The sequence below is a fragment of the Phycodurus eques genome, chromosome 8 (assembly GCF_024500275.1).
Source record: "Phycodurus eques isolate BA_2022a chromosome 8, UOR_Pequ_1.1, whole genome shotgun sequence".
Taxonomy (NCBI): domain Eukaryota; kingdom Metazoa; phylum Chordata; class Actinopteri; order Syngnathiformes; family Syngnathidae; genus Phycodurus; species Phycodurus eques.
Window position 1 is genome coordinate 6,472,589 of NC_084532.1, and position 13,833 is coordinate 6,486,421.

The following is a 13,833-nucleotide window of genomic DNA, read 5'->3' on the forward strand; positions in this document are numbered from 1 at the left end:
TAATAATAACTCCTCCACCCATATTGAATTGTAGGAATTAGGATGTAACGGAGAGTTACAAGGGAGTGGAAATTGGAAATGTGAGTCGACAGCATTTCACAGAATAGAGCCATTTCTGATACAGTCCAGAAATCATATGGAACTCAATATGGATATGAAATATGAAACTTTACAGTCATGATGCATCATATAAGACTTCTTTAACTTTACATTTTATTTAGGATAGTAATGATGGCTGATTAGAAAGTGGAGAGCCAAGAGATAAATACAAGCCAAATTAACCCGTCCCAGATATTTTCAAGACGACTTTAATATTACCTTATTTAATTTAAAATGAATAAGTAATATTTTTCTCCAACCATTTTAGTCACATATGCACCCAAAATATAATCTCTGTGACTTCAAAAGTATCTAGGAGCAAACAGTTATTGTGTTGTGATCCAAAGCCATGTCATTAGCCTCTGTATTGATCAGTTATTAAACGTGTTTCAATGTATCTTGAAGGGGAGGAATTCAACTCGTCTTAAACTAATATGAATCCAAAAAGACACACTTCAGCATCTGAGACACAACAGAGTGATAAACTGATCATACAATTTTGCATACACTGTAACAATGCATATATATTTTTTTATTTGTAGTTAATGTTGTAAACTGTACTGTATAAAAAAAAAAAAAACAGACTGCAATAACTACAAATCTAACAGTGACCAGTATTGTATTGTTTTAAAGTCTGCCCCGAAAACGTTAAAAAGCAATTTCTGCGTTTTTCTGACTAGTGAGCTGTTTGTGAAATTTTGTGCTACTTTCACTCACATCCTTTGCATCTCCTGAGGGCCCAGGCCCCCCGCAGCATGACTGAATCCATATAAATGTATAATCGCCTCATTTGATTACATATACAGAACAAAGTGATGGATAAACAGTTTTGAAATCAGAAGCCAGTAAAAATTGTTTGTTCAACTATTGGTAACAAAATAATGCTTGCGATAGCTTAACCTTTTTTAAAAGTAAAGACAATTTGTACTTTTGGTATTTTAATAAGAAACGTGAAGTTGACGCCCAGGATTTGCTTTCACGGGCCAAATAAAATGATGTGGCGAGCCGGATTTGGCCCCCAGGCCTTGAGTTTGACACATGTGCACTATGCTCTTTCATAAAGCAATTTGAGCATTTATTTGACATCCGGAGGCTACACATGCATTTGGGTCTAGCAGGGTTACTGGAGCCGCACAATACTAGTGAATTTGAAACTAGTAGGCCAAGTAGTGCAATAAAACAAACAAACAAAAAAACAACAACTTTACAACTAGTAGCCTACATGGACCTTAACCTGCATGTGAAGGATATCGAGTCATGCTCAAACGCAGCATTGGAGTGAGATTGAGCGTCAGAGGGGAAGAGGTCGCACATAAACGTGTATTTATACAACGTGCCATCGTTACCGCCCATGCAAATCAACCCCGGTGGTATCGGGCGTGGACTATACCATAAGAGGGGGGGGGGGGGGGTGTGCTAGGTAAACATCGGCGGGGCCGATCTCTTCTGTGGATGTATTTTGTACCCCGATGCTTTGGTTATAGTCAATGGACCTTACACTGCGAAAGTGTTGACCACTCGCTCGCCGAGTGAGCGGGTTCCTTTCCCTGAGTGTAACTGGCACCCCGAGACGTCACCCCTGCAGTTTCGAAGCGAGTGCTCTGCGCTGTCATACAGCCCAAACGCCCGCAGTTCGGAGACAAGTTGGCGAAGGGATGCGTCTGCCGTGATGGCGCTGCAGCTGAGGAACGGGGATGCGGCGTTTTACCCGAGCGCACAATTCTGCAGGAATTACACCTCGTCCGCTGTCACCTTCAACAGCAGCAGCCATTATCTGTCCCGTTTGCCAGGTAAGGACGAGCTTGCCGTGCGGGACCTGCGACTGGATGTCAACAGTTTTTTTTTGGTTATGCGTCACAGTGCCGAGAGAATGACACGAGAAGCGTTTGCAGATTATCCAGAGAAAGATGGACGTTTTGCCCTGGGGGGGTAAATGTCAAAAAGGAGGCGTGCATAATGCTACCGCCTTGAAAAAGCTGCGGTTGTCCGGATACACTGATTGTCTGTCTTTGGAGAGCATTAACGCAAGGAGAGCCACGGCTCTGTCTGGTGCCCTTCTGTAATTGAACACAAATGCAGTGTTTGACTTTTGTCACTGGTGAGGGTTGTTGGCAGATCAAGTGCCAAGCTGAGTCCAATTCTGCTATTTATTGGGCTCTGCACATACAGTAGCATGGTGACATGGAGTCATGCAGCAGGGCACAGAAAGGAAGGTGCTCATGGATTACACCCCCACAGTCGCTGCTAAAGTCGGCCTTTCTAACCATCGTGCTGCAGCAAGAAATGCTGAAGAATTCCTTTCCTCTCCTGAATCCTTGTCACATAACATCTGAAATCCCAGTTTTCAATCTCTGCATAAATTGCATGTGAATGAATGCTGAGTGGGACGGTCTTGTCATTTACCTGAATCGCCATCTAAAGAAATGATTAATGACGATACGCGTGGTTAAGACATCATAGCAATTCCCTGACATCATTTAAACATACCCCCGAGGGTAATAACATCAGTTTAGCAGCAATCTGATTAATATGGGCCATAATGGAGTTCCTGCTATCCATCTCAAATGCATCCGTGTGAATGCTCATCTGTCACCATCCGTACAATGAGGAATTTTACATGGATGCGTGTAACGCGCATGATGTTTTACTGGCATTAACATGTTCAATCCTTTAATTAGAGTTGAAAAAAATTCAACATTCATATAATTAAACTTTACGACCCCTTGGGGGAAATACGTCTTGGGCTGTTGGCCAAACAACAACGTACAAATAAGCATTAAACAGTGAAACATATTGTTCTGCAATAGTAGTTCAGATAACATACAGTACACAGTAATTTTACAGTACTGCAAAATGGCAACATACTATACATTAGACGAAAATGAATGGATTCATCCATTTCCTATAGCGCTTCCCATAATGGGGGTCGCACAGGTGAGCTGGAGCCTATCCCACCTGACGTTGGGCGATAGGTGGGGTACACCTTGGACTGGTCACCAGCCAATTAGATGGCATAGACTCAAATTATTTGGTTACACAGTATTATTCAAAGTATAGCAATTATAAAGGAATTGCAAAGTCGCCAAATTAACACAGATTCTTCACTGTTCTGTCAAGTATTTCTTTCGTGTGACATCAATTAAAACTGTCACGATCGAATAGAGACTGGACCCAAGAGCAGGAGGAGGCTGAGAGGTTGTGATGAAGAGTTTATTGAAAGAGAAATGGGGATGGTCCTTGAGATGCGCTGGCGGGTTGTGGAGGCAGAGAATACATGGCAGGCAGTGACGATGGCGTGACGGTGAGGTGGCAGAGATCCACTTGATGGGGGACACGGAGGAGAACGACGACAAGAAATTGGGTAGCTTACTTGGAGACTGGGGAGCCGTTGTAGCGCTGGAGGAGCTGCAATACTCTGGCGAGTGTTTCCGGGATCTGGCAGGCTTATATGCAGGTGATGATGAGGGTTGATTGATGATAGGTGCGCGGCCGAGGTGGTGCTGATTACTGTGAAGAGAGAGAGAGAGAGAGGGAGGGAGAGCGAGAGCGCGAGAGGAGCCGAAAAAGCCACCCAGGCTCCAGCAAAAGGACTGCAGGGCACAGTTCATGACAGTACCTCCCCAAAGGCCGCCCTCAACGGACACCCTCCCCCCCCCCCCCCTTCCCCCCGCCATCCAACCGCATAAAAGTCCCCTAAATAAGGGTGTCGTCGACCAGGTACTGGAAACCCCCTGCCCTGGGCCTCACATCAAGGATGCGTAAAACTGTGAAGGTCCGATGGAGACAGGCTTGAGTAGTGACACATGGAACGTAGGACGAATTTTTAGAGACTGCGGAAGCTTTAGTTGGACAGATGTGGGATTGATCATTTTTTGTAATAGGGAAGGGACCAATTAAGCGCAGAGTGAGTTTGCGGGATTCCGTCTGGAGTGGGAGGTCATGGGAAGAAAGCCAAACGGACTGACCCACCGTGTACTCCGGCGTCGGGGAGCGATGAAGGTCCGCGAGCCATTTGTTTCGTTCTGCGGACCGGGACAAGGCCGCCCGGACGTCTTTGCACACGGCCTCAACCCTCTGAAGGTGATCTTTAACCGCGGGAACCGCCACTGCCTGCTCCTGTTCCTTGAATAATGGAGGTTGGAAACCGTAGCAAGCCATCAACGGGGACATACCGGTAGTGGAGCTGGTGAGGGAGTTGTGGGCGTATTCAATCCACGGGAGGAACGAGCTCCAGGAGGAGGGGTTGCGATTCTTGGGATTGAGGGAGGATTGGTTCTGGTTCTGCAGGGCTGGATGGGGGTGAGTAAATCCGAGACAGGGCATCAGGTTTGCTGTTGCGGGAACCAGGACAGGAGGAGAGACTGAAGTTGAATCTTCCTAAGAAGAGGGCCCAGCGAGCTTGTCGGGGGTTAAGACGTTTGGCGGAATGGAGGTAAGCAAGATTCTTGTGATCAGTCCAAATGATAAACAGTAACTCAGTCCCATCCAGCTCCACTCTTCCAAAGCCCATATGATGGCGAGCAGTTCTCGGTTGCCAACGTTGTAATTCCTCTCGGCAGGCCGGAACTGTTCGCCAGCCAATCGCAGGGCACATAAAAACAAACAACCATTTGCACTCAAATTCACGCCTACTGACAATTTAGAGTCCTCAATTAACCTAGCACGCTTGTTTTTGGGATGTGGGAGAAAACCGGAGTACCCGGAGAAAACCCACACAGGCACGGGGAGAACATGCAAACTCCACACAGGCGAGGCCGGATTTGAACCCGGGTCCTCAGAACTGTGAGGCAGATGTGCTAACAAGCCCGTCACTGTGTCGCCACATTAATCAACATGTAATGTAAAAGAATAATGATACAATGATTCCTGCCTGATTACTGCTGATGTACTGGCCTTTCAGAATAAAAAAAACAAGACTCGAACTGAAATACTTTTTAAAAGGGCTAATACATTAAAAATAAACACGACCCTAGAATCTAGAATTCAATGTTATCTGGCTCCAACACTAAAAATGATTGAAGTGGGCATATACTGTCTGAGAGCAGTAAGGTAAACAAACCATGGGTGACTGTGCATTATCAAAATAGTAGCTCTTTCATTTGTGCAGTACTAATGTAAGTGTGGTGAACATGGACATACTGTATTCGGTGCCGGATGCTTTCTGTGCTTTTCTTATTGCCCAGTGAAGCAAATAGAAGAAGTCCAGGAAGCATGTGCTTCTCATTGCTCCATAATTGATGTGATACACGGGGGGATTGGGGGGGGGGGGGGGGGGGAATACACCTCTAAAGAAAAAGACACTTGGCCTATTTAGAGAGTCTCTGTGGATCTCATGAGATTGCCACACTCCAAGAAAGGAAGCGGTTAGTGTGTCTTGATTTCAACCTTTTCCAAAAAAAAAAGTCTGACAAGGAATTCAACTTCTCAAGAGGTTATTTAGCTTACAAAAGAAAATGTCAGAAGCTGATATTTTCACAACTGCAGCAAAGCTTCCCTATGAATAATTTTGCATAAAGCCATTTGACAAAGCTCAATTCAGAACTGGCAATGGTATTCTTATAAAAAATGTTTTAAAAGTGAAGCATAAAAGTCTGCACTTATTAGGCCTCAATGACTCAAAGAAAACGGACTTTGTATCCTATTTTCGGTATGCAATAACCTAGAATCAACTGCAAGCAAAATGCCACATTAGTACATACTGGATTTAAGTTAGTCATTGCAAATACAATGCAGATTGTTTTTTTTGTTGTTGCTCCAGCTGCTTATACTGGAAGTATTATTAATTTAATCTTTAGGTGAATAATAAATGTTTGTACTGTGTCTATATTTGTATTTAATTTCCTACATTATTCCATGATTTAAGAACAGTTACCGTTCTGACTCTCTATTAGTCAATCTGATTTATAGATGGTTCGAAATGGGGAGGGAATCAGCTGAATCTAAATGTGACTCAAAAACAGCAGAAATTGAGATGAGTCCACAATAATGTTATCATAAGGCAAACTGGTTTTGTGTGATAAAGACGGCAAGAGAGCACAAAAGAGAACTGTATTTCTATACTACATATATATATATATATATATATATATATATATTTTAAAAACCTGTCCTGGCCATTGGAAAATCTGAAAATGGCCTGTTTAAACATCACATTTTCCTTTCAACTAATAAGAAACATACGGGCATTTTTCTCCCAGACAGTCAAGGTTTCGGTGACGCATTTCCTATTGATTTAGCCTGATTTCTGGCCAAGTCAATTTGGGCGTATTTACAACATAAAAAGTGGCATAAAATCCTTAATCCTTAACTGAGTCTGAGGCTCGTTTTATTCGTGTTTCAAATCTTTATCCAGTGATAACCTCTCTTTAAAAGAGTTCATTAGAGAGTAAGTTAAATAAAGTACATTTTTGTACACAATATATATATATATATATTTTATATATATTTATTTTATGTATACCGCTGCAGTAAGGTTTCAGAACTGCCATTGGGCTTTTGTCACACAAGCATTCATTCATCAAATGCACTTGGTTTTAATTCACTTCAGTTACTACTGTAGGTAAAGTGGATGTGATGACACGGTTAACACGATGACAAATATCAAACTAATATATAGTAGTATGTAGTATAATAATGCACTGTTTGCCAACCTTTACTGAGACACGGCACACCACCAAACATAAATGGCATAAAAAGTACAGTATATACAGTATACAGAGATAATGATGGATACACAAGTTAATTGTACCTACTGCTAACTGGTGGAAGAGCATTTAAGTGTTCTGCCTGTCACTACTGGCATATATCGATAAACCAAAATAAATACATACATTTTTGGTTGCTGAATCTTTACTTAGGAAGTGACAAAGCCCGACTCTTGTCAAAATCACTGCAAAAAGAGGTTTAATTATCAGAATCAGAATCAGAATCATCTTTATTTGCCAAGTATGTCCAAAACACACAAGGAATTTGTCTCCGGTAGTTGGAGCCGCTCTAGTACAACAGACAGTCAATTTACAGAACACTTTGGGGACATCAAGACATTGACAAAAAACTAAAAAAATTAGTCAAGCAACACATCTAATACCATTCAGTCGGATACAGTGTCAGTTTACAATTGACGGGACTACGGTGATGTCCAGCATAGCTTTGTCCTGAGGTCAGGCGTTGCCAGGTGACTGTCTGGAGCCACTGGTGCCCAATGGGAAACATAAACAAGTGAGTGTGTTATTTTGGGTCCATGCAATGGTGCCATTGGGCAACCAGTATGATTCTAAATGAAAGCTATGACACAGCTGTTGGATGATTACTGACCCTATGTTTGTGCACAAAGGCACGCGCGCGCACACACACGCACAATCTGTCACTTAAGTGGTGCAGAGACCCCCTTTCTCTTGTTCTCGCTCACACATGTACACAACCTATTTGTGCATGACACGACTTCAGGCTGTCCTCTCCTGAGGAAGCTGGAGAGTGTGCGTGCGTGTGCATCTGTGTGTAACAGCCTGTGTGCTCAACTGCATTGCTGCTGGCTCATCCTAATCTTTCCAATCCCCAGTGGAGTGTGAGGCTGTTCTGTCCTGCAGTTTTCACTTGCCCTACTACTGCCTCTGGGCTTTCTTCATACTGCATTCATCACCATGCTATCACTTATTGTCACTGTAGATTAGTCATTGCTTTTTAATGTCAAGTGCGACGTAAAATTGGCAGAATATTTGAAGCAATCACTTATATCTACTCCACGCGAAATCACAGCCATACAAGTACCATTTCATAAGTTATGCTTGCATGCTTTGAGATATTCTATAGTCAATTTGTGTATAAGGAGCAAAACACTGTTCTTAATAGCATTACGTTTCTTACATGCTCGACAGGTGTTACAAAGTATGCAGACAGAAATTAAAGAGGGGCATGACACGCAAGAAACATGTCTGCATGACGCAGCCGAGTGTGTTTATGTTATGCAATATGCATGCTCGTATCGAGTGGCTTTTGATAATGCTGCCGGAGAATGCGGCTTGATATTCCGTATGGTTGCTAATGTTCTAAAATTAGATGAGACCAGAGAGAAAAGAGAGTGTGTAAAGTAGTGAACAATTCTATGATGTCAGGGGCTTGGCTGGTTTGATCATCAGCCCCCCTCTCACCACAGCGCTGTCAATCTGTTATTCCTGATCTCATTGGTGTGTATCAACTTTCCTTCCAAAATAATCCAAGCCATCATCATTCATCACTGTGCGAATAAGATGACATCATAAAGCATTGAGGGTAAAAAAAAAAAAAAAAAAAGGGGCTTTAATAAGTGGAGTCCATTTAATAGGTTGTCTCCATCCATGGTTTTAAGGATTACCGTTGCCCTTTCTTTCATGCAGAACTGACTTTTTGATCACACCACCGCACTGTTGGTTACTGTGCTTGTACAGTATATGCACAATTAATTAGACCTGGCAAGCAGCAAAGCATGAGGGTGAGAAGTGTTTTCTTGATTGGTGATTTCCATGCTCCAAATTTGTGGGGCAGCGGCATGTCTTCCATGGGGGAAAAAAACCCAAGAAATGTTTGTGTAACTCTGGAAATAATTGCATCAATCTTCTCCTGCCAATCTACAGATTCAGAAAGTAGTTTTAAAATAAAGCTCATTCACTACCAACTACTACCTTATACTGTACAGTGTAGTACAACCCCCCCCCCCCCCCCCCCCAAGCAAGCCAGTGCTCTTCTCGTTGTGTTAGTGTATTCTTTGTGGTAATAGCACTCCCGTGCCTGTTACAACAAACGTACACCGTGTCAAATGAATGTAAATGCATAGTATAAACTCAGCATATCTCCCTCTCCCCAGGTCCAGAGACCATGTTGAAGCCTGCACTCAGTCTCTTCAGCCATGCACAGCAGCCTTTTCAACACATGGACCCTTTGCACCAGCTGGGACCTCCACCGATGGTGCCTACACAGTCTCTCGGCCCTGCTCCAGTCGGCCATACTGCAACAATTGGACCGCCAAATGTACTTGCTGCCCAGACTCTGGTTCCCCCTCCTATCACTGCTACTCACACATTGAGGCCTCCTCCCATCGCCCCTGTACACAGTTTAGGCCCATCAATGGTTCCAGCTCAGCTGCTCGGGCCTCCTTCTTTGTCACACACCTTAGGGCCTCCATCTCTAGACCCGTCACAAGCAATGGTGCCTCCCTCCTTTAACCTCACACAACCTCTGGGGCCTCCTCCTTTGAACCATGCACATGCGTTGGTTCCCCCTGTGCCTGCTGGAGCCAACAGATTCCCCTTGTCCTCCCCTCTAATCCCTAGTCCAGAACTCTCACAACTTCCCCTAGGACTTGGACCTCCCCTCATCTCATCCCCAGTGTCTAGTCTTATACCAGGTCCTCTTCCAGGTCAGGCAGCCCCATGCAAGCGAGCAGCCCCAGGAAGAGGGCTCTCCTCTGGGCAGGGAGGAGGACACTCTTGCTCTGGAAGAACTTTGCAAACCATTGTACTGTAAACTCTGCAATGTTACTGTCAACTCAGCTCAGCAGGCACAGGCTCACTACCAGGTTAGCGGCTAAAACACACATGTTCACCTATGTAAGATTGAAATAGGTGAGTAGCATACCATACTCCTTTGTCACCCTCTGTCTCTCCAGGGGAAGAACCACAGTAAAAAGTTGCGTAATTTTCGAGCTGGCAGTCAGCAGCCACCAGCCATCAGGATCCCTGAAGTCCTCGAGGTAGCTGGACAGACAAACCTCATCTCAGGATCCAACGACAGTGATACTGGAAGCCAGGTAAAGGCCCAAACCTATCGAGTGGCCCACTTTCGATGGAGGAGGAGGGATGCGGTCTGAAGTTAGATTTCTCTAAGGAGGTGGTAGGTAATAACACTGTTAGGCAGTAGCTGTGCTTCATTTGGACTGTGGCTCAGTCTAGCTACACTTGTATGAGAAATGAATATCACTTAAAACATTAACGAGAGTGCATTTATGATTTAGCTATTCGAAAAGGATAGCCTATTCGTTGTGCAAATACTTCCTGCTTTGTCTCGTTTCTCTGTTGCTTTTTAACCCCTCTGACAATCCAACACTGTACTGCTTTGTCCTGTGTCTGCAGGCGTTGTATAAAGGGCCCACCCGGGTCATTTTGGCCACAGAGAATGACTATTGCAAGCTGTGTGACGCCTCCTTCAGCTCACTGTTAGTTGCACAGGCTCACTACCAGGGCAAGAACCATGCAAAGAAACTACGGCTCGCTGAGGCTCAGCAGATCTCCAATAACATGTAACTTCATGGTATTACTCACTTTGCTGTAACAAGTGCGTGATATAAAACAATATATACTTAAGTTTTACATTTAAACGATATTAACAGAAAATCAACTGTGTAAACATATGTGCACAGCTAGTCAATATCTAAACAGAGGTAAGGTTTCTTCCATGTTCAGTCATGTTCTTCCTTCTGGATCCACGGGCTGAGAGGATCCTAATTTATAATATGAGCTCATGGGATTGGATAGAGCTAAGTGTTAAATGTTAACATTGAGGTTTTGGGCGCGTTACATAGACAGTTTGTCATATTAAATTGATTGTCACTCAGGACCCCTTTATTTCAGGGACTGCTGTAGTGAAGTAAGCCCAAGAAGGAACAAGAAAGATGGCAGTGAGTACAGACTGGTGAAAAATCGCCGGAGCCCACAGCTTCCTACCTCCGTGCAAGGTAATTTAGACAACGACCCAACAATATGTTAAATAGTTTTGATGTTCCAACTTGTACTTGCTTTGTTTCCAGGCCCATACTACAACCCCAGACCACGGCAGCGGATCCCCAGGGATTTAGCTATGTGTGTGACCCCCAGCGGACAGTTCTACTGCTCCATGTGCAACTGCGGCGCTGAACAAGAAACGGACTTCCGTCAGCATCTGGAAAGCAAGCAACACAAAGCTAAAGTGTCAGAGTTGAGGTACCGCAACGAGATGGAGAACTTGGGCTACAGCTAAGAGCACAGGGGACAGAAGAAGTGGGACAAAGAAGGATTGAGGGAACAGCATTTGACCGAAGTGGTCGAAAATATTTGTCGGGGGCATTTGAGGGATTAGTGTCAACATTTATTTAAAACCCTCATAAGACATAAAATGTTGCAACTTGGTTAGATCCACCAGGCAAATTAGAATAAAAGTGAGCTTTTATGGTATGTAGTGAAATGATATATCTGGTTCACTTGTTTTTTTTTTTTTTTTTTTTTTCTTTTGGTAAAACTCAAGATCCAGGTAAATCTAAAGAGGTCTTGTAGCTTCACTTCAACCAAATGTAGCGTGATTGGTTGGATCACAAAGAAAAGTGGCGACACAAGAGACCAAACCAATCGTGGTCATCTTCTGTATGAATCGGATCAAATCCAAAGCACAACCGAGATCATGTGGCAGTAAAATAAAACGGGAGAAATAATGTGTTGGCCTTTGCTGACCCTGAGATGTCCTTTGTATCAGGCTTAAGGCTTCACCTTGGCTGGCCTTGTTTGTGCCTTCGGTAATAGGGAAACTTGAGTTATTAAAAATAAGCTTTGTCCGACTATTCTGGCAATGTAGTTAAGATTACCGTACATGTGTTTAATATTAGGTTAATATTATTGTCAAATAATCTTACTGTAAATATTTAGAATCTATTTATAATTGTCAGGAACCCAGTGTGCGACATCTACTCATCAGTACTAAACCATTTAGAGTCAAGACCAAAATTATTCATACTCTAGCAAAATGTTGTGTTAAAGGTCCCATGCCACACCCATTTATTTATTTTATATAATCTTTGTCTTTGTATCGGGTTTGCGAGATCATTTGTGCTGGAAATGCACAGGATGCCGTTTTAGAAGTTATTCTCGTTGGTCCAAAATGGCTGGCAGATGAGACGGCTGGATTTCTCTAAAATACTATTTGCAGGGGATAAGGATTAAGGATTGCAATTAATTAAACAAAATATATATTAGTTTAACAATGATTGAATAAGTGGACATAAACCCCGAATAAGCATTTTTGTGATTGGCAAAAATGCTTATTCCCCCCGCCCCCATAATAAAAAGAAAAGAAAAACAAAACAAATGTAAACATTGGAAAAGAATTGTGGGCTGGGGGGAATCTTCAGATCCATGATATACAGGGGTCCACTGTGTTCAATATGTAAATAAAATTTGCTCCGAATTGGATCGCCGTTCATGCTAGCTCTGTCCAAATGTGCTGCTGATGTGATGTAGTTAAATATTACTGTTGGAGTATGAGTACTTGCGACTGGTGGAGAGATGCCCACCTTTCCACCAGCTGTAACCTATGCAATGTTTACGAAGTCATCCTCCCACGAAATGTGCTCGAACGCAGCGCAGTTGTGGTTCCGAAATGCTGAGGAATTTCTCCCGAAATAAACTGAAGCCATTTAATCGTCAGCTCTTCTGAGGTTGGTTGGTCATGCGAAGATATGTGCCTCTTTCTCGTACAGTTTCTAGTGAAAATACTGTACCAATTCACCCAGTAAAACTTCATTTTATTTCAAAATTTAGCCAGGGTATGAATAATTTTGCTGTGTATTTTATCATAGGCCCTCGGGGGACCAATTCGGATGGTCATTTATTTTTCAAACTTTATTTTGGAATTTTAAAGCTTTTGTAAAGCTCTTGATGGGTATTTCCATGTGCATGCACACGCACACGGTGCAACCCCATCACATTACTGATCACAGCACACGCACTCCATTAGTTACACACTGAATCAGTGGGCAGCTTTCCGTGTGCCGGGTTTTTGTGTCTTGCTCAAGGCCTTACAGAGGATTCATCTGAACCAAACGTCCACAAACTGCCTCATCCATCATCACTGAAGCAGCGTCATTGTGTCAAGCCCCACATAAGTCAGTCACATCATTAGATATGCCCGGTACGTAAATACTGGCAAGCGGAACAATAGCCACATCTCTCAGCCTACTTAGTGGGGTTGTTCTAATCATTCGTGGCATGACTACACACTCAATGTAGGGGGGTCTTTAGAAATTACAGCATGTACATGAGCAAATGAGAGCGAGAAGAAACTGCTGGGCTTTTTTTTCGTCTCTTTCTCCTGGGAGCTGATGAAACCTTGCGTCCTCGTAGAAATAATAGGATTTGTCTTACATGCAATCTCTGGTAGCTAGCATTATGTCTGAAAGGAACAGTGTTTGGAGCCTATAGGCCAGAGGTGCAGTATCTCGGATGCTTTACAGTATGTACTGTACTGTTTTACAAATACATACACTGTATAACTGTGCCAAATGCCACAGCCAGCTGTGCTTCTAGATTGTTTCTTTTTCGGGGACACGATACAGCAAGGACACTGTAAGAGGCCACAAAATGACTCTCAAAAGGAATTTATAACAAATGAGGATTTTTTTTTATTTTATTTATTATTTTTTTTATTATAAATCAAGAGTTATGCAGACTGATACTTCCTTTGCATGAGCCTGAAAAGTGAAGACTGAGTGTACATTGCCACTGTTTTTTTTTTTTTTTTTTTTCATTTAATTAATTTCTCAGGAACTTTTACATGAACCTTGGAAGTGGTCTTAGCTCTTGGAGGTGTCCTGCCAAGTTTTCTAATTTCGGAATAGACTGGACTAATTGATACAGTACTGTACTACTAAAACTATTGCAGGATCCAATGAGAAGAAACTGTATATTGTCTTACAGTGATTAATGTGAAAGGTTTTTAACATAATACATTTTAAAAAAT

At 42.9% G+C, this 13,833-nt stretch overlaps 1 protein-coding gene across 1 annotated transcript; it reads left to right on the forward strand.

The window, feature by feature from the left end:
* The first annotated feature begins 1,738 nt into the window (after positions 1-1,738).
* zmat3 (zinc finger, matrin-type 3) lies at positions 1,739-13,617 on the forward strand. Its single transcript, XM_061683321.1, is given in 7 exon segments — positions 1,739-1,889; positions 8,939-9,433; positions 9,435-9,649; positions 9,740-9,880; positions 10,203-10,369; positions 10,701-10,804; positions 10,877-13,617. Coding segments are annotated over 7 exon segments (1,452 nt in total). The 5' UTR covers positions 1,739-1,768; the 3' UTR covers positions 11,086-13,617.
* Positions 13,618-13,833: the final 216 nt, after the last annotated feature.